The sequence below is a fragment of the Physeter macrocephalus genome, chromosome 8 (genome assembly GCF_002837175.3).
Source record: "Physeter macrocephalus isolate SW-GA chromosome 8, ASM283717v5, whole genome shotgun sequence".
Taxonomy (NCBI): domain Eukaryota; kingdom Metazoa; phylum Chordata; class Mammalia; order Artiodactyla; family Physeteridae; genus Physeter; species Physeter macrocephalus.
In genome coordinates, this window is record NC_041221.1 from 68,654,865 (window position 1) to 68,679,935 (window position 25,071).

Consider the following 25,071-nt stretch of genomic DNA (forward strand, 5'->3'; position numbering starts at 1 on the left):
AAAAATCAGGAGATTTTTTTATTCTAACAATAATACACTCGCCAAACAGGAACTAAATGTTGATTCATTTATATCAGATTAACTTGAACGATTAAAAATAAAATACCAAAATTGATGATATTGAAGGAAGGGGAAGAGAACAGTGTGCTTTTTGCTTGCCTTTGGACCACAAAAGCAATTCCTTAGTGTATGTGAGCTTTGGTTTTCCTTCTCCCCAGCCCCTCGAGTGACCTGGCTTGGGGAGGACTTAGGACGGAGGTCAGAGGCACACGAGGTCCACTTTGCCAGGCTGTCAGGCCAATGCAGCTGCTGGCCTGGGCACAAGCGTGGGCGGCCATCTGCGGCTCTCAGCACAGCTGTTTGGTAGAGGGCCAGCCAAAGCCCTGTCGGTGGGGTGGAGGCAGGTGGCCAGTTGGGCGGCTGATACATTCTGGCACGGGCTGAAAGAACACCTGGTTCCACTCTGTGGACCCACCACAGAAGGTCAAAGAATGTGCTTGCTGGCAGCTACGCCATGGCCTGAGCTTTCAAGCCCTGATGGTCCTGTTCTGACTGAAACAGAGAGAAACCCACCTTTCTTCTTCAAAACTTACCCTAAAGCCAACACGGGAATCATTCTGCTCCAGTTGCGTGGAGGCAGGTCAGCAAGACCATCTGGAATGTCTGGAAGTGGTGTGGGGGGCTGTCAGGCAGGGACAGGCTCTGTGATTCAAAACAGGACATTTCAGGGGAGGTGAGAGCCTTCATGTTGTTTGGCTGCTGCCATTGCAGACACCGTTCATCCTCCAATGTCTTTGACCTTCCTTCTCCTCCTCTTCCCACAAACTCTAACCACATGCTCAGAAACCACTTTTGGGGGCTTCCCTGGTGGTGCAGTGGTTGGGAGTCTGCCTGCCAATGCGGGGGACGCGGGTTCGGGCCCCGGTCCGGGAGGATTCCGCAGGCTGCGGAGCGGCTGGGCCCGTGCGCCACAGCTACTGAGCCCGCCTGCTGCAGCTGCTGGGTCCCGCACACCTGGAGCCTGTGCTCCGCAAGGAAGAGAGGAGCCCCAGCTCGCCACAGCTGGAGAGGGCTCGTGCGCAGCAGCGAGGACCCAACGCAGATAAAAATAAATAAATAAAATAAATACATTAAAAATATATATATTGTTTAAAAAAAAAAAAAAAGAAACCACTTTTGGTCCCCAACTGTAATTTTGTCACCAGACATAGGAATTTTCATAGCGAACACCAACCACCACCTACCAGACAGGACCCCAAAGTTCACCCTTCCCTGTCCCCTGAGGCCCCTCCTAAGGCCTCAGGCTCACTGCTTCCCAGGAAGGAGGACCCCATTTCCTCTGGCCTGGTGAGTCACTTTCTCTCTGGTAGAGGAGCATCCTCCCCAGCTTCCTTGTCCTAGAGACAGACCAGGCAGCTCCCTTCCGTGTGTCAAAGAGGTGGCTCTTCCTCATTGGTCTGTGACTATTAGCAACTTAACCTCTCTGAGCCTCAGTATTGGCATCTGTAAATGGGGATTGACAGTACTGTCCTCAATAGCTTTGTTGAGAGAATATTCCATGAGAGAGCATATGCTAAGTGCCTAGCACAGAACCTGGGCACAGTAGGGCCTCAGCAAATACTGCTATGAATGAATGACCGCGGCTGATGCCACTCTCCAGACACAGAGGCCACACCTGGCCTGGACTGGACCTAGACTGGCACTTCCTCTGGCCACCTTTGCTTGGGATTTCAGGGGCCTCATCTCATAATTACTGTTCTGTGGGCCCATACGGTAGCCTGCTATCCACAACTGCCTTTGCTGGGGCCACAGACCAGGCCATCCAAGAATTATATCCGCCTTGGGCTGGTGGATGCCACCAACTCTTGAGCCATTGACCTGAAGAAGCACTCTGACTGCTAGGAGGCCTGGACCTGGTGTGATAACTTGCCTCTTCTTATGTGAAACCTCTCTGTAAGGTAAGGTATCCACACCAAGGTCCAAGAAGCTCAAGGCTTTCAGTGGGCTAAGAAAAGCCATTGACCAAGAGACAATATGGGCATAACCTTGGTTTCCTCCAGCCCTCAAACCACTATTCCATTTCTGGCCTCAGATATCATCTGTGGATGAAATGAGGGACAAGCAATGTTAGAAATAACCCTCTGAGAAAGAGACGGGAGAACAGACCATTTTCCTTTTAAGTTCCAGCCTGAGGTTTTGAAGTTTAAGGCACAAAACCATTGTGAAGAGCTGGTCTTTTTAAAAACATGTTAAGTTTATTCCACACATTCTTATGATATGCATGAGACAGAATTGCAAAAATAGTTAATTTGTCCCCTTTTTTATTCAGTGATCTTTTTTCTGTGACCACTTATTTAGAATTTTCCAGTCCTCCTGGCCTATGACTTTTTTTTCCTGCCTGAATTACATTTCTCCTCTCTTCTTTTAAAAGTAATGAATCTTACCCTTGCCACACAAATTCACATATTTTTATAACCAAGATCAATATCCAACTTTCTTCCTAATTTACTTGAAAAAATGTCACCTGGCCTCAAGAAGTGGCAAAATCTTTTAATGGAAGGCAGACTGTCCCTGGGGTCAGAGCCCTAAGCAGGAGAGTGTCCTGTAGATATCCCACAGGGAGAGAAACATTAAACCAAAAGCTTGAAAACAACTGTAGATGAAAAGATAGACTTGAATCTGAGGAATCTAAGCTAAGGTAAGCCTTGTTTCTCGGTATTCTCCTCCTCCCTGACCCCTAGGCAGAACTACCCTTTGCAAATGCAGTGGGAGGTTAAAATAGTTGGTGCCAGGGTCTTCCTGTTAACTAAGAATTCATAACACTTCACCACTTTTGGTTCCTAAGATGACCTTGGGGAAGTACCCCCCCAGGACTTTCTAATCACCTCACTTGATTTCTTCTAATGTATACAATTGAATCTGTGGGGGAGGGATATGGCGGTAAGTGGATTAAAACAACCATGTTTGGACATTGTACACCTTCTTATGCAATTGATGAAGCTGTCATTATGAAAGTACTCAAATAGCTAAGCATGCAGGAGGGACACCTTCAGATTTAACTGCTGAGTTGCCTTTGCATATGATAGCATCCCCCAGTTCAGCAAAGCGGCTCAGCTAAAAGGAAAAGTCTGGAGGCAGAAAAGTATGCTCATCATGTTCTTTGTTCCCAGTTGAGTCTGAGTAGAAAAACCCTTCAAGCATGAATTCTTTGTTCAGCACCCTTTCCACAGCGAAATATCTTGCATCCTCTTCTATGCTAAAGAATTTACATGGAAAGCAAAAGAAGCAGGGGGCAAAAGAGTTGTGGGCCGTGTGACTGAAGGTATGTGGCAGTGGTCAATCTGGACTTCCTTTCTGGCCTCAGAATAGCTGGCTGAAGAAAAGAATGCAACAAGTTATCGCAATCCTGTACACTACCTGGAAAATTTGGATAATGTAGTGTGGTATTGCAAGGGATAGAGAGTCCTCCTATTGTGAGTTTAACACCAGCTTTTCAGGGAATAGACAACTTCCATCTGAATCATTCTTACAAGCTGAATTTTATTTTTACTAAATTGTCTATGTTAAAAAAAAATCTGTGCCTGGTGTGGAATTTCACTCCATCAAGTGTTACAATGACTTTTTCATTTTCATTACAAGCAGGAAATTGAATGTAGGACACGTGTTAGGAAACATGGCAATAAATTAGAATATAATTTACAAAAGCAAAAAAAAAAGTAACAGTGTACCACATTAATACTGAGTATAAAATAATAAGCAACAACTAATCGCAATAATACAAAGGTAATTTCATTCTGTATTATTAAGGATACCTATGTGACATTCACTCAAATAATAAAATTCTTAATGAAATGGACTGTTTAAGGAGTCAGTTGGGTACGCTTACCTTGCCTTTTTTGGTGGGTCTTATGCCAGTGGCGGATACTGCTCTCAGCCACGGGGTACCAGTTTCCTTGGGGTTCCCTAAGTAGCCTATATATATTTCGGAGGGCCAGCCATGGTGGCTCAGCATCTGCCGACAATCCTATTGTTATCATTTAGGAATAGAGCATCGTGTAGCCATGTGGTTGACGACAGAGTAGCAGCAGTACTGTGATGTGCTGTGGAATATGACTTTTCCTCACTCAGGTTTAAATTCAAGGCCAATTGAAAGTTTAGTCCTGTTACACATCCTGTGCTTGGTTCCTTCTAGAAAGGTAATCTGATGCTGCCCCCGGGAGTTCTCTGCCCGCTGGCCTTGGTGCCGTTGCACACCCCAGAGGGACATGTCTGCCCTCCTCTTCTAGCACCAGTTGGGGTGCTGCACGGGGCTCAGGGGTATGGCCCTCACCATGTTAGTTCCTGGGTGAGGGGAAAAGTAGCCTTTAGTCAGTAATGTAAGGAATCTGTTTGAAATAAAAACATAAGCTGATATTTACATTGGAGAAAAGCAGATCCCGATAGCAAACCTATGCCTAAAATGCCAGGGAAACCAACCATCTTTTGTTCGCTTATTTTATTTCACCAGGGCACATTAGCACCAAGTTAAGTGCTCTTTGCAAGGGGCCAAAGGAAGTCAGTGCTGGGGCCCTGCTGCTTGTGGCTGCCTGCCCTTTACTGACGGCTGAGGTGGCACTTGGGCTGTCTTCCAAGGCAGCAGAGATTGGGGTCCTGGCCACTCGTCTACTGTCAATCGCTCTCTCTGGAAACTCAGGGACATGAGCTGTGGTGCTGAGAGAGAAAGCAGGCGAGGAGACTCAGATGAGGGCGACTGAGCACACAGAGCAACAAACGTCCCATGCTGACTGTCCACAGCAAATCTGACGTTTGGTTTTGAAGTCTGTGAGTCTCCCTTTCTGAAAAAACCTCATCAACCACTTTAGGTTATGGTGTATGTGATTGATACACCTGACATGTTGTTTCAGAGCACAGTGATGGATTTAAGTCAAACATACTCTTTAACTGCAAGTAGTAGCTTTACAAAGTAGCCGCTTGGTTTGAGTTTGAGGTGTTGGTGTCGCAAGGTGCACTCATGTGTAGGACACAAAACACATTCATCAAGATCCTGTTGCAAGTGTTCAAGTACAAAATAGTCATATAAGCAAGTACCCTCTTTTTTTTTCTCTTTTAAAAAATCTCACTGTCAAATCTCTTGACGAGTGTGATGTGGACTGGGAAAATGTGAGTTTAGTCAGTTTAATTTAGGTGGACTTGATTCTAGAATTTGACTTGCCCAAGAAATTGGGTTTCACATTTAATTGCCATTCAGAGTATCCATAAAAAACACAAAATACTTGGTTGAATGACTATTAAAATGATGCTTTATGACCTCTAGTCTTCATGAGTTTTTCTTCTTTGGTTATTATCCCTTGCCTACTTTAAAACTCACAGAAATAGCACATCTATGTGCAAGCACACTCATCTACCCACACACTCAAAAGCGCTCACACACACACACACACTTGTTCTCATATAAATAAATGCCCTTCTGCCATATCAAAGAAGGGACATCTGGAACCCATCGTAATTGTCAGCAAAAGAGTCTGCCTGGTTGTCACTGAGCCAGTCTATCTTTTGCATGGTATCATCTCAGCAAGCTCAACATGCATATGCAACAATCCAATAGGGCAGAAGCCGTTCTGTGGCTGGAGAGGATGTAAACACAAGTGAGTTGGGGTGACTCAATTAAGAACTGAGGCATCCTGTGTGATGGCAGCAAAAGGCCTGGTACTTCAGTCTCTACCATACCCCAGGTCTGGCTTCTGCATGAAATTGAAATGTTTTTCTCTTAAAGTTTTAATGGAAATCTCAGCTTCACTTGCACAATGGCAAGTTAGCCACAGTCTATTAGCAGTGAATTTATAGACTTGCACAGCTGCAGTAACTGATGCGCTGCTTTAAACTAAGTCCTTCATTGTTGTTCAGTTTAATATAGTTTATATATGGCTCACAGCAGTGTTCAGAACAGGGGGATTATTCCTAAGGAAATTAAGTGGAATGAAGAAAAATAATACAAACTTTCATTACTTTTGATTTATAATTGCTCCTTAAATTACAGTTCAAAGCCCGTTTTAGAATTTAAATCGTGGTGCTGTTGTAGTGATAAAGTATAGTAAATATTTTTAAGCTATGACTTAAGATTTCTGAATCTTCTTTACTTCCATAGTTGACCAAGTCAAAACAGCTACATTTTAAACAGTTTTAAATACAAATGGATTCAGTGTCATTGCTAAGTCCATAATAAAAATTATCTTAATGGTCCAAGGAGGTAAACAGGCTATTGGATTTACTCGAAAGAACACAAACGTTCCACAGTAAACAAGTCTCCCTGTGTTGTTTGGATCTCTCCAATCTGGCATTCCCTCCTAATACCGTGTCCAGCACTTTGGATCAATAAATCCCACTTCACAGAAGTTAAAATAATATTGAAATCCTGTCAGCTAGGGCTGACCAGTGGTTACGTTTTCCACAGGGTAATGCATTTGCAAGGACATCAATCCTCTTCCTCTGGGTGGCTCTCTGTGATGGATGCATTTCCACGATGAAATGACAAGGCGCTCTCTCTCTGGCTTTCCATGGGTCAGTGTCCTTGGCAGGTCTTACAACACATCTGTCTGAAGTATGCTCTACTGCAGAACTTGAACTTCAACACCAGTGGGCAATAAGCCACTTTGTTCACATCTTTGCACTCTAATGAGTGAGGGCAGAAAAGGGAAAACAATTAGAGGCACATAAACAAGTACATAAACAATGAGCCTGGATGTTCAGCAAGGACCACCCCCACCCCACCCCCCTGCCCCATCCCACCTCCTTGGGCCAGTGCACCTTGGCTTTCACATCCATGTGGTTTTTGTTTTTGTTTTCAAGCATACCCTGTCTGGTACACCCTACCAGAAATAGTCTTTTGATACATTTTAACACAAATTAACAAAAAATGATTGCAAGGCTTTTCTCCCAGACTTTTATAAGTATGGTGTATGCCCACTGTGTCTTGAAAGAATTACCATTTGTTGGGATAAGTGATCACTTTAGACAGCTTGGAAACATGAGTCATTTTTCTTACAGCACTTTTATTGCTTCTTTCTCAAGGGTTATTTTATTCAGCAGTGCAAGGTTATCCAAAATCAAACATGAGTTGCATTGTTTGATACCAAAGTACACATGTCCCAGGAGAATCTCTGCATCTGTGGGTGTGGGGATGGGCCTCGGTGAATGAAAAGGATTGCTGACAGTGGCCTAGATTCAGCAACTACACTAGACAAAGAGGAAAACTTTGAGGGGTTGGCCTCAAATGGCAGCAGTCTGTGGGTTATGGAAACATGTAGAAATGTCTTTTTTTAATTTGGAAGTGAGACATGGCCTTCTTTTTTCCTATGTGTGTTTTCTCCTCAGTGCTAGAATTGCCACAGTTGAAGTCTGCAGTTCTTGCAGCCAGAAGGTGAATAAATGATTCTTTCTCCACCTCCCCTTGAGGCTGGTTGCACAAGATGGGGCTGAGGGGCCAGTGCAGAAAAAGAGACACTGACCTTTAATTCTCAGAAACCCCCGTCACCCCATACAACCTCTCTACTGCTAATAGTGATATTCCTCTCCAGTCCTCTCTTCAATTTTATCTGGGGATTTTAAAATACTTTGTAAATCTAGTAATTACGTTTGCCTCCGAGAATCAAAGTTCCACCCTCATTTTTCCAGGTGGTTATACTGAAGCATCCTGGGTAAACCGTTTAAGGTAATTAGAATCAGGCAGAACACTGGGAAATGTTCAGTGTAACAGTGTTGTTGTTGCTTCCTTGTTTATTTTTCCTGGCTTCAGAAATCCACTAAAGCTCTAAGAGATCATGTACATGGTACATGAGCCATATGGTAAACATGGAAAATTAAATGCAAAGAAATGGGAAAGTTTCCAGTTCTTATTATTAAAAAGTAAGGAAGCAATTTTATTGATCTTACTTTCAAGGCTCTTTTGGTGAAAGACTGAAAATTTTAAACTGTAACCCTTACTCCTCTGAAAGCATAAGTTCTGCCACCATCGAACTCCCTTACTTGAGATTTGATTTACAAAGAGAATAAAAGAAATTTGAATAGAAACTTTCTACACTAAGATTTTCAATAAATTTAAGTTTTGGCTGAAAGAAGGTAGGCGAGACATTAAAAATTTCTTTAAACTTTGTACTAAAAAAAAAAGAAACTGGATGATATTTGGTGAATCAAGCTTGAATTTGAGATGGAAATATCTCCATATATTTTATTTTATTTTATTTTTTCCATATATTTTATTTTATTTTAAAATTAATTAATTAATTAATTATAAAAAATTCTGGCTGCAATTGGGTCTTCGTTGCTGCACGCGGGCTTTCTCTAGTTGCGGCGAGCAGGGGCTACTCTTTCATTGCGGTGTGCGGGCTTCTCATTGCAGTGGCTTCTCTTGTTGTGGAGCACGGGCTCTAGATGCATGGGCTTCAGTAGTTGTGGCGCACAGGCTCAGTAATTGTGGCTCACAGGCTCTAGAGCTCAGGCTCAGTAGTTGTGGTGCCTGGGCTTAGTTGCTCCGTGGAATGTGGGATCTTCCTGGATCAGGGTTCAAACCCATGTCTGCTGCATTGGCAGGCAGATTCTTAACCACTGTGCCGCCAGGGAAGTCCCCATATATTTTAATTTGGAAATCATCTGTTATTTTTTTCCCTTCTCTGTCATGACCAGTGAAAAGTAACCAAAAAAAGTTTAGACTAAGAATGTTTTTGTGGGAAAAAAAAGTTATCAGTGTTACCTAGAGGAATATATTGTCCAGATAATGCATTTATTAAAATGATGAGAAAAGCTAAGCATAAAGGATGAGGACAGCTGACACATATCACTCATCTTTAGTTTCAAATCACCATCCTAATGGGGCAGCCCTCCAGCGGAGACTACCACTGTCATGCTCTGTTAACAGGGCTTGGTGGGACTGCTTAAAGTACCAAATAAACTTTGGCTTTGGTCTATTTTGCTAAAATATAAAAATGATTTAGTTGATAAATGGATAGAGGATGACTGGTTGTTTTAGTAGTACAAGGAAATAAAATTAGAAGCCAGACTGCTGGGTTTAAGCCCAGCTTTACCATTTACTAACTTTATGACTCTGAAGCAATTGCTTAACTTCTCTGTGCCTAAGAGGTTAAGCATCCTTATCTGTGAATAGGGAAAGATGAGGGTTCCCACTCCCGCATGTAACATGTGTATCTTATGATATCACCTAGCTCAGTGCATAGAATGGTCGTTGGCTCTCAATAAGTGTAATATACTGAATTACTATTATCATTATCACTATTAGTTATTATTACTACCTGATGACAGTAAGTTGTGCTCTGAATTTCTCAACAAGGATGCAATATTTAGATTACTACTGAGAAAATGCTGTCCTATAGACACAAGTCAGTTTGAAGACAAAACAAAGAAGAATATTTCCTGAGGTACAACTTTATTGGGAGATTCATTACTCCATTTTCGGAAGAGTTTCTGAACCAGGAAAATTCTGAGACTAGCAAAATACAAGAAAATTCACAGATTTTTCTTTTGGATTTAGACTTTAGCATCTGATTAAATAGTAGATAATAAATAATGAATAAAATAAAATATTCATAAATTATTTCTTCTTCCAACCACCCCCTCCATCCACCCATTCAGGCTATTAAATACTCAGGGATTCAGCTCCTTAGGTAGGTGCTGGAAATGAGAAGCGTCCTTTGCATGCAGAGGCCCCAGCACAGCCCTTCAGCCAGGAACAGTGTCCAGTCTAGGAGCCAGCTGGAGGCCAGCTGCCAGGGTGTCCCCCTCGGAACTTCCCAATACCTCTTTTAAGTCTGTTCTCAGCTAACTTGATGCCAAGGAACTTGATTGAAAGCAGGAATTCATTTGGGTCCTAGGAGCAGGATCAAGCTTAGGGAGGTAGGGACTGCTTATGTGTGTCCCAGGACCTGAGAGCACCAGTGGTGAGGGGTGGCAGATCTGGGGTGAATTCTGGCACTGCCTCCTCCCAGCATTTGTTTGTCCTTGGCCAAGTGACTTCACCTCTCTAAACCTCAGTTTCCTCATCTGTGAAATGAAGCCCATAGGATGTTGTGAGGCTTGTATGAGGTAACACCTACAGCACAGGTGTGGCCCTGGCACAGAATGAACACTCAGTTTATCAGCTCTTGTTACTGTTAACAATAACACATCTGAGAACAACCATCCTGTATTATTTCTCTGGGATCCCTGTCAAAATATATATAGGCTCTTCATTGGCACCCATAAGCAAATTAATGAAAAGATTTTAACAGAGAGCAGGTAAATTATGATGAGGTAGGGCGAGATCTGAGGGAAGATCCAGGGTTGAGGACTGCCAAGAAGATAATGGGCCTTGATGAGATATTAAATGGTGACTCTTGGGCTGTAGAGGACACAGCCTTGATGGAGTGTAGGGGGCTCCCACGAAGGAGGGGCCCTGAGGAAGGTCCCATTCCTACGTCTTGGTTTTGCTGTCTAGGGACTGCCTAGACTGGAAGAGTCAGTCTTCAGAGTGATGAAAACCTACTCACCAATGACTGGTCTTACATTCTTCCAGTCTTTTGACTCCATGAGAGATTAATCTAGTAATGATAACATTAAAAATAATCTATCAAGTGCTTCCTATGTGCCAGGCATTGCCTTGAGGCAGTTTTACATATTTATATATATTTAATCATTTTAAGTATATAAAATGTCAGCTTTACACAGATGGCAAAACTGAAGCTCAAAAAGGTTACGTACGAAACTCACTATGGGTCACACAGCTAGCTGGTCTAAGAAGTGGGACCAGAACTCAGGTTGTCTGACTCCAAAACCACTCTATTTTGGCAGCATTCTTGGCATCTTAATGCAAAAAGGTTTCTGCCTGTCAATACTTCTTATTCTTGGCTGATACCCCTGGTAATTCAATCTTTGGGGACATCCTTATCAGGAGGTTTGCTCTGCCACCTTAGAGAAGGGGTATATTTTTTTTGAAAGGGGGGTTCTAGGTCATGGGCATTCAGAATAGCCTGAATACCTTTCTTCAACTACCCCTTTCTCCCTAGATTTTGTAAAATTACATGAGTGAAAGGTAATTTTAACACAGCAAGAAGTTTTAAAGCCCCATCATTACAGAAAGCTGAGTGTAATCTTAAAAATATCAGTACAAGCTTTAAATTATATTGGTGCATTCAGCCCATGTGTCACTTTTTTAGTTAGCTAGAGAGGACTGACCTGGTAAGCCCTTGGATTGACTCACTGACATTTTGCTGATGTACGTAGTTGTGAGGCCTTAATTATAAAACTTACCATTGACTAGTCTGTCTGCCTCATCCCCAAAGCCCATTTAAAATATTAAATAGCCTTTTCATTCCTACCCTTCAGCCAACACACAATACAGGTTACATTTGTAATAAAACCATTCTGGAAAAGTTGTGCATAAATTAAATCACATTTTCCCATTGAAATCAAAACAATAACAGACATGTTTTGATTGAATTTCTGAATGATCCTCAGTTGGTATTGATTTCTAGCTAATATCTAAAATATCTAAAAATTGGTTTCTCTATACCCAAGTAATACATAATCTGCACATAAACAATTATATTAGGAGAGCTATTGAAAGGAATTCTTTAGTTTAGGTAGAATTTTTTGTAATAATATAATCACTTTTTAATTGATCTATTTTGAAGGTTTGATCTTTACTATCATGTTTTCTTTTGCTTTGCTTTTTAAGTAGCAGAATCTGAGCCAGAAGGGTCAAAGATTTTAAGATGAAGGAGCCCGATATTCTCTTCTACTAACTTCATGTACCAGTTAAGTACTCTCTAGGGAGGAGAATGACAAGACACTCTTTCTACCTTTTTTCTTCAGAGTCTATCAGAAGGGTGAGAGGTCCTTACTGTGTGATTTCTAGGAAATATTTTGTGGACCTAACTAGTCTCTCCTTTTTTTACATCTCCTCTCACCTCCCTGCCTGAAAATAAAGTTTCACTTTATCCAAGGCTAGAGATTTCTGGTGGGAATGACAATTTATGGACTATTCCTAAATTTTCTCAGAGAGACTTAGGGATGTATCAAGGGCTGAAAGCCAGCTCGTAGGCCATACGATGTGAACTAGACCCATGATTAGAATCTTAAGCAATTTGCCAGGTATGCTGGAGTTGGGTCTCACTGGTAATCTGGGTTCTGGTAGAGTTGAATGATAAAATTAGACAACCTGTTTCATAGGCAACACATGAATCTACTTATCATTGAAGTGCCAGTGAGTTTTTCCCCAGGTGCTTTACATTAATATTTCAAAACTGACCTAAAAGACATGATTTCAAAATACTCACACTGAACATAGGCTTATGAATTTAGAATGCAATTGGATTGGGATTCATTGTGACTTTGATGGCTTGACTTAATCCATGGAGTATAAGAGCAACTGTATTTATTTCTGTAAATAAACTGTATTCATTTCAGAAAATGTCAAGCCTGCCTAAATCATATCAATGGAGGAGTTGGGATACACAGGGACATAGCCTTCCATGACCAAGTTGGACCATTCAGCATCTTTCTTTGGAGAATGCATGTTCTCTGTGCGTGCCTGTAAGTTCTTTCTGAAATTCAGAGAGAGAGCACAGTAAGCAGAGAGTTATGACTCTCACCTAAGGGTCTATCCTTTGGATAGACCAGCTGTACCTCTGTCAAACTGCCCATGGAGACACAGAGCCTGGTGAGAAGTGAGATGGTGGCAAAGGCTGTGCATGTGCATGTGTGGTGCAGGAGTTGGGGGCGGGGGATGTGAACTCAGCACACTTCTGATGAAACTGTACCTGAGTCCTTGATATTTTATATATTCAAACTGGAAAAGGATGAAATAACATGTTTTGCTTGGGAACCTGACAGTATTTATTGCAGTGGGAACAGTCCACTGACTTTTTACCCTTGAAGCAAGGTGATATCAACTATGGAACTTTATTCTGATTCCATCCTACCATGGACTAAGCCATTTCTTTCTCTCTTTGCTTCCTTGGTTTCTTCTTACCCAGTCTTATTCTCTGGATGCCACCCACAGTCAACTTGAGGTGCTTTGATCCCAATACAAATCCAGGGTTCCCTCTAAACCAGACAGCCGGGAACATAACCCTGAATGTTAAGGTGGATTATGACCATTTTAAAAACTGGCAACAAAAATGTCTGGTCTTCCTCACCTCCTTGAAATCAAAGTTCAAATGACCTTCACCATTCATTCCTTTCACTGATTTTAATACATCAGAAGCCACCTTAAAACCCACATTCAGTATCTGTTTTGTTCCATGGATCTCAGGAGATTTCTGGAGCTGCTTAGGCTCTCTCAAAATCATGTACTTGAGGGACACTGAGACCTGCCAAAGCCACCGTTAGACAACCTGGTCCGGTAAACCGATGTATACTAACCACACCTTTCCTGCTCATCTTTCCACACCATGAATCATTATCTGGCAGCAATAAATACTAGTTGAAAGAGTGCCTTGTGCTATTGAGAAGCTGAAAAGACTCACCAAACTACAAGGGAACCTGAAACTGAATAAAGATGAATAAAATGGCATTTGGGATAGAAATTCAGGTGAGCTTGAGTACATTAGTCTCAGCTGCCAGATGTACTTTAAAAAATTACTGAGTTGGGGCTTCCCTGGTGGCGCAGTGGTTGCGCGTCCGCCTGCCGATGCAGGGGAACCGGGTTCGCGCCCCGGTCTGGGAGGATCCCACATGCCGCGGAGCGGCTGGGCCCGTGAGCCATGGTCGCTGAGCCTGCGCGTCCGGAGCCTGTGCTCCGCAACGGGAGAGACCACAACAGTGTGAGGCCCGCGTACCACCAAAAAAAAAAAATTACTGAGTAGTATTTCAAATGCAGTGATACCCAGTGTGTCTATAATTCACTCTTAGCAGCAATGTGATGTTACCCTCATCAGTGGCAGTCTGTTAAGATCAAGCCTATAATGCCTTCACTCTTAGCCGAAGGCTTTCAGGAATAAAAAGCTAAAGTAGATGTTAAACATGGCAAATTATATCTTCCTTCTTCCTCTTCCTAGTTCCCTCTCAATATTTACTTTTAATTTCTTGATGCTCCACTTCTGATTTGCTTTCTCTTACTATCCTTTGTTGCCTTAACCTTCCATTTATTCAATCTCTCTCTATTGTTTATTTTCATTTTTTAAAATGTTACTCAAATTCCACTATTTTATTATGGCTTTCGGGGACTAATGTGCTTAATTTCCATATAGATGCCTAAATTCCTCACCATGATTAATAGTATCTAGTTCCTTAAATCTGAAACTTGGGAGTCATACTGAACATTTCCACATCATATTCTCATCCTTATGTCTAATTGTTCATCAGGAGCTTTTTATTCTCCTTTCCATTTTATTCTTTTTTTTCCAATTCATTACCCTCTTTTTGATCCTTGCTATATCTGCCTGAGTTCAAGCCTGCATCATCTCTAGCCTGGGCTCTCAGAACTACTGTTTAACTCTTCTCCACACAAGGCTATCTTCCCTCTACCCCTTATACACCGGCCAGCCTAAGTATGTCACTCCCCAATTTCCCTCACTTGTTCCCAGAACTGGTGGATAGAGTCCTAACTTCCTTCCACTGCATACAGGACCCTCCAAACCAAGTCCCTGTCTCGTTCTTTGTAGACTCATCTCTACTACCTGTTCATCTGTCACCCTCTGCAACCATACTGAACTATGTTTGACTCCACAGCCCTGTGACTGCACACAATCACCTTCTGCCAGCAATGCCCAGCATTTCAACATCTTCTTGGCCAACTGTTTCACACCTTCCAGTGCCCTGCTCAAGCTTTCCTTCTCCATGATGCTTCTGCTGAATAACCCCTTCCTTTGTGTACTCATGGTAGTTTCTTTCTACCCCTATTACAGTACTGCCCATATTGTGAAAATTATTTGTTTGCATGTTGCCACCCCTCCTAAACTGTGCTTCCTTTGAGGACAGGAACCTTTCCTAGTCTCAGTGGCTGGCAGATGGTAGGTAGGTTTGCTAATTAGATGACTTTATGGTTGGATGACTGGAGAGAACATTTTCCTTTTCTTTTTTTTAGCGGTACGCGGGCCTCTCACTGTTGTGGCCTCTCCCGTTGCGGAGCACTGGCTCTGGACGCGCAGGCTCAGCGGCCATGGCTCATGGGCCCAGTCGCTCTGTACCATGTAGGATCTTCCCAGGCCGGGGCACGAACCCGTGTCCCCTGCTGGCCAACTGTTTCACACCTTCCAGTGCCCTGCTCAAGCTTTCCTTCTCCATGATGCTTCTGCTGAATAACCCCTTCCTTTGTGTACTCATGGTAGTTTCTTTCTACCCCTATTACAGTACTGCCCATATTGTGAAAATTATTTGTTTGCATGTTGCCACCCCTCCTAAACTGTGCTTCCTTTGAGGACAGGAACCTTTCCTAGTCTCAGTGGCTGGCAGATGGTAGGTAGGTTTGCTAATTAGATGACTTTATGGTTGGATGACTGGAGAGAACATTTTCCTTTTCTTTTTTTTAGCGGTACGCGGGCCTCTCACTGTTGTGGCCTCTCCCGTTGCGGAGCACTGGCTCTGGACGCGCAGGCTCAGCGGCCATGGCTCATGGGCCCAGTCGCTCTGTACCATGTAGGATCTTCCCAGGCCGGGGCACGAACCCGTGTCCCCTGCATCGGCAGGCGGACTCTCAACCACTGCGCCACCAGGGAAGCCCTGGAGAGAACATTTTTTAAACACCATCACCTTGACGAACGGACAGATAGATATCTATGTGATAAATCAAGTTCAGTAAAATGTTAACTGTAAAATCTAGATGGCGGGTGTCCACTGTAAAATTCTCTCAACTTTGCTGTATGTTTGAAACTTTTTATTATTTTAATAATAAGATATCAGGAGAGGAACCATCTCCTAAACTTCAGTAGTTGAAACAATACCCAAGATTCTATCAGTGGCCCGTGTTACCCATAAAGACCCCAGTGAAAGACTGTATTTTAGATCCAAAGAGAGCTCTGTTAGTCCTACCCTGTCTTGCTTAGAGTAGAGCTGAACTAGTTTCTCAATAGCCTCCTTTCCAAGAGTCAAGGGAACCTGATTCTGGTAGAAAAAAAGGGGTCCTCTTCTATGTCCTGCATTAACCAGAACCTGCACCTTCCCCCACAATTGGACTTTCCTCCCAAGTTCCCCTTTTTAAGAGGCACTTCCTCTCTCCCTGATCTGATTTCCAGAAGCTCTATCAGGTCACTCTCACATTACTTTCATGCAAGAGCCTCTTCTCTTTTAAAATCCATGTTATCTGCCCATTTCATATCTCTATGGATAAGTTATAACTTCAATCAACCGTTTCATCCTTTTTCTCAGGGTACACATTGGGTTTTTCCAACTACAGATTACAACTGGCTCATGGACCACTTAGTCTATGAAGCTTGCCTTGATCCAAAATGTTAAAGTCATCAGTCATTCATATGAGCACTCTTAGCACTTGTGTAAACCACTCCATATAACACATTCTACCTTGCATTTTTAAAAAAAGAAGTATCTTCCCCGTAAGACTATGAACTTATAAATGTTTTGAATTTTCCATAATAAATGGCCGAGGCTGGCCGCAGCAAGCATTCAATAAGTAGCTTCTGATGAAACGAACAGAGGGTTTCAGGTATTTAAATATATTCAATATATACTATTGGGAAGCAAAAGAGAACACAAAACAAGTTACAACAGATACACTGTTTCTACTTTAATTCTAATTTTATAAAAGAGAGTGATCGTGTCTTAAATGAGTCAACAGCTTTAGGGAATAACAATTCTAAGATTAGTCATACTTTGCAGGATTAATAAGTTCCTAAAAGTTTCCTCCTTTACTGAGAAGGATAAAAATATTGTCCTAACTGCTTACTTCAGATTAATATTAATAAAAGGTGATTTGGCCAGACAGAAATGACTATGAGGTATTTCTCCAAATAATCCAAGAAATATCAGATTAACACCTATCCATTTTGAGAAAATTTCTTTAAGGCAGAAATAAGTGCAGTTGCAAATGATATTCTGCCTCTTATAAAAACAGCACTACATTTTCAGCTGCAAAGCTTATGTAGGATAATTAACCACTACAGAGAAGTGTTTGGAGAAATTATTAAAATGGCCTAAAATGAAGTTATGAACATAACTTAACTTCAACATATATTATTGTGGGCATGTCAAAAAGCCAGTTCTGGGACTTCCCTGGTGGCGCAGTGGTTAAGAATCCATCTGCCAATGCAGGGAACAGGGGTTCGATTCCTGGTCTGGGAGGATCCCACATTCCGCGGAGCAACAAAGCCCGTGTACCACAACTACTGAGCCTGCACTCTAGAGCCCACGAGCCACAACTACTGAGCCCATGTGCCACAGCGACTAAGCCTGCACACCACAACTACTGAAATTTGCACGCCCTAGAGCCCACGTGCCACAACTACTGAGCCAACGCCCCGCAACTACTGAAGGCTGCACACTCGAGGGCCCGCGTGCCGCAACTACTGAAGCCCGTGCGCCTACAGCCCATGCTCTGCAACAAGGGAAGCCCCCACTAGCCACAACTAGAGAAAGCCCATGCTCAGCAACAAAGACCCAACGCAGCCAAAAATAAATAAATAATTAAATAATTAAAAAAAAAAAAGCCAGTCTTTCAACAACGATTAAGACTTAATCTTTTTCTTTTTAATTTAATTATTCTATTTTATTTTATTTTTGGCTGCATTGGGTCTTCGTTGCTGCAGGCAGGCTTTCTCTAGTTGTGGCGAGCGGGGGCTACTCTTCGTGGCGGTGCACGGGCTTCTCGTTGAGGTGGCTTCTCTTGTTGTGGAACACGGGCTCCAGGCGCATGGGCTTCAGTAGTTGTGGTACACGAGCTCAGCAGTTGTGGCTCACGGGCTCTAGAGTGCAGGATCGGTAGTTGTGGCGCACGGGCATAGTTGCTCCGTGGCATGTGGGATCTTCCCGGACCAGGACTTGAACCCGTGTCCCCTGCATTGGCAGGCAGATTCTTAACCACTGCACCACCAGGGAAGCCCCAAGACTTAATCTTTTGACAGTCATGCCAGAAGTGTCTGTACTTCATAATCACAAGCTCTGTTTTCATGTTAAAGTTCCTGATTTTTTTTAACATCTTTATTGGAGTATAATTGCTTTACAATGGTGTGTTAGTTTCTGCTTTATAACAAAGTGAATCAGTTATACATATACATATGTTCCCATATCTCTTCCCTCTTGCGTCTCCCTCCCTCCCACTCTCCCTATCCCACCCCTCTAAGTGGTCACAAACCACCAAGCTGATCTCCCTGTGCTATGCAGCTGCTTCCCACTAGCTATCTATTTTACGTTTGGTAGTGTATATATGTCCATGCCACTCTCTCACTTTGTCACAGCCTAAAATTCCTGATTTTAAAGAGTGAATTACAAATAGCATATAAACGTAGTTGAAGATGACATGCCCTAGGGCTCTTCCAAATCTAGGTTCAAATCCTGACTCTACTACTTCCTACTCTTGTAATGTGGGTAAGTCACTATCTCTCTCTGTGCCTTAGTTTCCTCATCAGTAATACCAATTCTCGAAAGGTTGTTATCACGATTATATAATACACACAGATATTTATGTATATGAGATATATAAAATGGATAATAAATATAAAGGGCCTAACATAATACCCAACATAGTTTATTTATTTATTTTTTATTTTTTATTTTTTTTCCTGTTGTGGCTTCCCCCGTTGCGGAGCACAGGCTCTGGACGCACAGGCTCAGCGACCATGGCTCACGGGCCCAGCCGCTCCGCGGCATGTGGGATCTTCCCGGACCTGGGCACGAACCCTTGTCCCCTGCATCGGCAGGCAGATTCTCAACCACTGCGCCACCAGGGAAGCCCCCAACATAGTTTAATATGATAGTTATATCCTCTCTTCCACCTTAACCTTTTATCTTCCAACTCTGAAAAACAGACTCCCAAACCCACATGACTGAATGCCAATAATTTACAATACATAAAGACTTGTTTGCTACAAATCTTAGAGAAAAGAGATTTTTAAAATTTAGATCATTTAAAGAAAATAGTTTTGCTATGAAAAGTACTTCTGTTTGTCATAGATTTTGAGCCCTTCTCAAGAGAAGGAAAGCTAGATTTCCAGAACATCCCTTACCAAAGGGAAAAAAAAGGAAATGGCACTAGAGCCAGAGATTTTGCAAATTAAAATTCTGATTTGAATTAATATAGGGTAAGGCTTTATTTCTTTGAAAGAGTAAGTTACACAGTAAGTATACTGTGTTGAGGCTCAGATATAAGAACCAGGCCACTTGCAAAGATGTAAGTTTTCTGCATCTTGTCATGCAAGATGATTGCTCTTCCTAAAATGAAATTCCTTATGGAAACATTGAAAAATAGGATTAAAAAAAAAAATCCCTCAAACTGGATAGATCTGATCAAAAGAAACAATTTCTTTTTAATAGAATAATGACCATATCATTTTCATTTGAAAAGTAGTCACAAATTATAGTCAGCATAGCTCTTTATTTTTGTTTTGTTTTTCAAGCAGAGTCCAATGGCTGGGTTTCTTACATAATCAAAATTCATGGCTTCAGATGTTTGTATATTTGATCATGCTTCCATTTTCATGTGAGAAGGCAGTCTGAACTTCCTGACTATGCCATATTTGTCTCTATACTCCTCATAGTTTCTGTTATTATGCCTTGCACATAGTAGCATTCAGGAAATTTCAATGAATGCTTAACTGAATAAACAAAGTACCTTTATTTAAATAAGATATAAGAAAATTCAGGATTTGGATGGGCATCTGCTGTTAATAAAGGGATTTCCCCATATATAACAAAGAGAAATTTCAGAGTCTGAAGACTTTTGTCCTCCTATATAAACAGCTATATAATAACATTCTTCTATTTTTCTTCAAGGAGAAAATTAGCATTTGTAACATAAGTAGTTTCAAACATATGCTTTCATTATATGTATCACAAGCATGAATTTTAATCTTTACAATAGCAGAGGTCCATTGTTGTTGCCAAAAAGAAATAGAAGTTTTCAGTTTTAAGCTTGGTTCATTAGAAATCATCTCTATCTTTCTAGCACAAATCAAACATAGAATGCTAGGTTAGACAGAACCTTAGAGATTATCCACTCCACTCCCTCACTGCATAGGTAAGTAAACTTAGCTCCAGAAAAGTTGACTTAATAAGGTCATACAGTTAATGGAAGAGTCTGGTAGAAAACTTAGGTTTCCTGATTATATATCCAGTATATATGTAGCTTTCACAAATGCTCTATGCAGACACACTACAACAGTGGTTTTATGGGGCTCTTCGAACTCTGGGAATCAGTATAGGAGAACCACTAGAGACCAGAGGCCCCTTACCTTCTATACTGGAGGTACTGGGAAACTTACCTTCAGTACTGGAAATGGGGGTACTGTCACATTTGCTTTCACACTGCTGCATTGATGGAGGTCGAACAGTTTCTGGACAGTCACTCGATGCCTGTCCAGTGTAGGAAAGACATTGCACAGTCCGCATTTGCTGTCCAAGTCCACACTGAGCAGAACACTAAACCAAAAGACAGGGAGAAACAAAATACTGATTTCAACAATTTTCAGGAGGTAAAAAAGATACTATGTCATTTCAAATACCATAGATATTAGCTTTTAAAGCCCATGTGTAGTTCACCTTGGAGAGGTATATGGTTAGGTCATTCTATTACAGAACTGGTTTGGAAGCTCAAGGATCATGTTATTACCCTAGAAAATGGAAGCAACTTAGTTTCCAGAAGACAACAGATGGAGATTTCTTGGGCTATTATTTCAACAGTTCCAAGCAGTGCTGGAGAACTTAAACAAGAGTATAATGAGAAAATATTTGTGAGGAAGTAGAATAATCAGAGGTTCTAGGGCTGGGACATCACTACTGCTGCCTATTTATATATTATAGATTTGTGGGAAAACAACCTGATGGTCTATTGGAGTGCTCTTAATCTGATCAAAATATTAGTTCAGTATAACAGCAGTGACTGCTGTGGGGCCTGGTGATGGGACTCCTTTGAAATAAAAAAAAAAAAAGAGCATAAATAAGTACCTTGAGTTTTGTGAGGTATTTTCTGTCACACAAATCTGAGACAAATCTGAGAAGAGGTCTGGTGTTAGCCAATTAGCATGTCTCCCTCTCCTTTTTCATCTACTCTGAGGATTCGGTTACTTTAGAATTGAAGTTACTCTCTGAGGGGCTTAGTTTCTGCTGGGACTGATCAGCTGTCCAGGCTGAAGAATAAAGCTGTGGTCTATTCTTTGGGCCTGCCACCCAGAATACCAGAAAGCCTGTGAGATTTGGGATCAAAGGGATGAGGAGCTAATTGTGCAAAGACAGGTGATGGTGATGTTTACAAGGTAAACAAACCGAGGCCGTGTTGGATTTATTTGCAAAAACTCTCAAAGCACTTACAGGACTTGCAAGGATATTTACAGATACTTTTAAGTTTCTAAATACAGAATGAAAAATAAATGCACCATAAAGATGTAGTAAAGTATCTTTGAAAATGTATTTTCACTGGCTAATTTCAATTTTAGGAAACTGAATTGAAAATATAGAGGAGAAGAAAAGGACTTGACAACATTTAAAAGAACAATCTCAAACTGATAACTGTAAATTTGGTGAAATTATCAACACACAAAAACTTTCAAATGCCCTTTATATATCAGTGAATTGCAACAAAGAATATATAAGAAAGGAAATTTCTAGCCGGTTTAATTAAAAATCATAACAGCATGTCTGTACTGATTCTTTAATAGCATAATATCAATTATAAATTGTGAAACTGTCACACTTCTACAGAGAAACACTTATTGCATTCAATGTTTACTTAAGCTTATGATGTATATTCCACTTGAGCACTTTGTAAATCAAACTAAATACTGTTATACAAAAGCAAATTATTAATTATTTTTTAGACAATGCAAATGTTAATTATTTTATGATCATACCTCTTTTGTTTCCCCACAGAGCTGAGCACAGAGCAAGTATATTTATTTGCCTTAATGGAGACTGAAAATCTTTGCCCGCTCCCCAAACAGTCTGTAGATACTGCTGCACTCTAGCAATATTGAATTTTGGCCATAATTTTGGTAACTACTTCTATGAAATGCCATTATTAATAAGTAATGGCAGGCCTAGAGCACAAACAAAATCATGCTGGTGTAGTTATATGCCACTATGATTTATTTGGGTCTCAGATATTAGAAAGTGACCAGCTCAAGGTTAATTATAAAGCCACTGTAAAAAAAAAAAAAAAAAAAGCCACAGTTAAAGGGCATTGATTCACTAGAAATTTACTTTCTGGAGCATTGTTTTTTTAATATAACCGAATAAATTTCCTTTTTGACATTAGAAAGAACAATACTTAATTTTCCTTCTATCCAAATATATCAATTTGCTTTTAAAGGATTTAAGGTGACCTTCAGCAAGATAACACAATTTAAAGAAAGAAGAGAAAGAAGAAAGAAAAAATAGGAATTGGAACATAAAATAGAAATGAGTCCAATCAATATAAAAATACATACTAAAAGCCCTATATACCCGTTTCCCAAATTCATAGTCTCCATCAGCTAAATCCCTTGAAGAATAAGTATTAATAACATTTCAAAGATTGTCAATCATATTATCAAGCTAATTAAAACCTCCACATCTTTTCTGTGAGGTTAAGAGAAGTCATTTTGCAAGTGGGAAAATTAAGACAATGGTGTTAACTGATCTGGTCTTGAATTAGTTGAGGGAGTTGGCACTAGAATCCAAAGTTTTGGTAGCTTGTTCAAATCTCTGGCCATTAGACTATTTCTCTTTAATTTTAAGTTAAAATGTTAGAATCCAAGGAGTAGGTGAAAGTGGGAAGTGTGTAGGTGTGGGAGAAACATGGCTCAGTGTGTCTATGTGTGACTGCTGCTGCCTATGCACTGTCTCACACTCACATCTCATACCTGGATCTCTATGTGTTGTTACCCATCTCTTGAGCCCCTACAATGACCCAATCAGGAACCTCAAGTGTCTCAAGGTGCTGCTTCAGCAGGAGCCCACAGTCCAACTGCCCTACCTGGCCCCAGTCTCCTGTCACCCAGCGAGGAGGAGGACAGCGGCCCAAACTGCAGCGGATGCGGACTGGGGGTTTGCTCTCCTCGGAACATTGTGCTGCTGGGAATGTTTTAGAAAGGTCACTGCTCTTGCACAGAACAATCCGATGCTTGAATCCTGGACCACATTTGGGAGTGCACTGTAAATAAAACAAATACTAATGAATAATGATAGTCTAAAGATAGAGAAAAATTTGAGGAAAGTCTTTCTCCAAGTAAATGTGTGTTTGGGTAAACAACATACACACATACTAAAGTCTAGGCAGTCTTACATATACGAAAATTCCTTAAGTTTTTAAATAGAAGAACTTTTATCTTTTTCCCTAAGGTCTTTAAGAGCTAAATCCAAAGTTTGCTTTTCTTGGCAGCATACTTTCTTCTTTTATTGTGTGTAGGCTTATTCCGTCATTCCTCCCTATTCTTGGCCATATTCAGTTGTGATAAGATTCTGCTAATTTTTGGAACGTGGAATCCTTGGTTTCTTACTTGCTAGGTGTAGTCTTCTGAAAAGAATTCTTATGTTACTAGTAGACCATCAGAAGTTGTCTTTGTGAAGCAAGCTAAGGTTTGATTTAGATGTGTACGGTTGTCCCTCAGTATCCGCAGGGGACTGGTTTTGGGACCTTGGAGGCCACCAGAATCCGTGGATGCTCAAGTCCCTTGTATAAAATGACATAGTATTTGCATATAACCTACACATACCCTCCTGTATACGTTAGATCATCTTTAGATTACTTACAATACCTAATACAATGTAAATGCTATGTAAATAGGTGCCAGTGTACGGCAAATTCAAGTTTTACTTTTTGGAACTTCCTGGAACTTTTCTCCCAAACATTTTCAATCTTTGGTTGGTTGAATCCATGGATGTGGAACCCAGAGATATAGAGGGCCAACTGTATTCTTGGAGTGTGCTAGCTAAGGATACATGATCACAGGTAAAGGTTTACTGTACAGAAAATCTCTGGACATTTGCTTGTCCATCAGTTAAACATAATGAATTTGACTGTTCTTTAGTTGGACCAGTCTGCTCTTCATACTGAGAAAAAGATCCTTCTTCCTATGTCATGAAGTCTATACTTACCTCTTTTCCAAGTTAATTGGAGTGCTCTGTTCTAGAGCCACCTATTCAACATGGTGGCTGACTGAAGTCCTCCAGCTTTCTCCCCTGCACATCTGAGCCCTTCCTTATAATCTGTACTTCTTCTCAGGGAAGTGAGAACCTTACTCATAATATTTTGAAGCCCTGTTTCTATACCTTTCATTCAAAAGCCATTTCCAAATTTCCTACAGGAACTACACTTGACCGGGGAGAGGGGAGACCATAAGAATGAATAAGTCAGTCTGTACCTCAAGGAGCTCACAGTTTTTTTTTTTTTTTTTTTTTGTGGTATGCGGGCCTCCCTCTGTTGTGGCCTCTCCCGTTGCGGAGCACAGGTTCCGGACGCGCAGGCTCAGCGGCCATGGCTCACGGGCCCAGCCGCTCCGCGGCATGTGGGATCCTCCCAGACTGGGGCACGAACCCGGTTCCCCTGCATCGGCAGGCGGACGCGCAACCACTGCACCACCAGGGAAGCCCCGAGCTCACAGTTTTAATGTAGGAGGTAGATAGGTGAACACAAGGTTAAGTAACATAAAAGAGGATGTAAGAATATATAAATTCTTGTGCCCCTAATCACCAATTTCTTATTTTATAATTATGTATTCATAAGTCTTCTCATTCCTACCAGACTATAAGCTCCTTAAAATTATTTCATTTCTGCTTCATTTTCGTACACAACCTCACCCCCATCCTCAGGATCCAGCAGAGGGTTTTGAGAAAGCACTCTATAAATATATACCCTCCTTTATTTGGGAAGATGACAGTTTTATTTACTTTTAGGTAAATCAACATGTACTAGTTGTGGGATGGGAACATCTTCTTGAACAA

The 25,071-nt window shown here is 41.3% G+C and overlaps 1 protein-coding gene across 8 annotated transcripts in view; it reads right to left on the reverse strand.

Moving 5' to 3' along the window:
• Nucleotides 1-3,526: 3,526 nt before the first annotated feature.
• Nucleotides 3,527-25,071, reverse strand: part of ADAMTS6 (ADAM metallopeptidase with thrombospondin type 1 motif 6) — a 299,242-nt gene continuing 277,697 nt past the window's right edge. For 5 of the 8 annotated variants that reach the window (XM_055086592.1, XM_055086594.1, XM_024124793.2 and 2 more), the window contains 3 exons: nucleotides 23,105-23,281; nucleotides 20,418-20,574; nucleotides 3,527-6,669 (listed from right to left, as the gene is read on the reverse strand). In XM_055086592.1, coding sequence (XP_054942567.1) covers nucleotides 6,560-6,669; nucleotides 20,418-20,574; nucleotides 23,105-23,281 — 444 coding nt within the window. In that variant the 3' untranslated portion in view covers nucleotides 3,527-6,559. Of the gene's footprint in view, nucleotides 6,670-20,417; nucleotides 20,575-23,104; nucleotides 23,282-25,071 lie in introns of those variants that run through there. The other 3 variants (XM_055086595.1, XM_055086596.1, XR_008618068.1) reach the window with 3 other exon arrangements.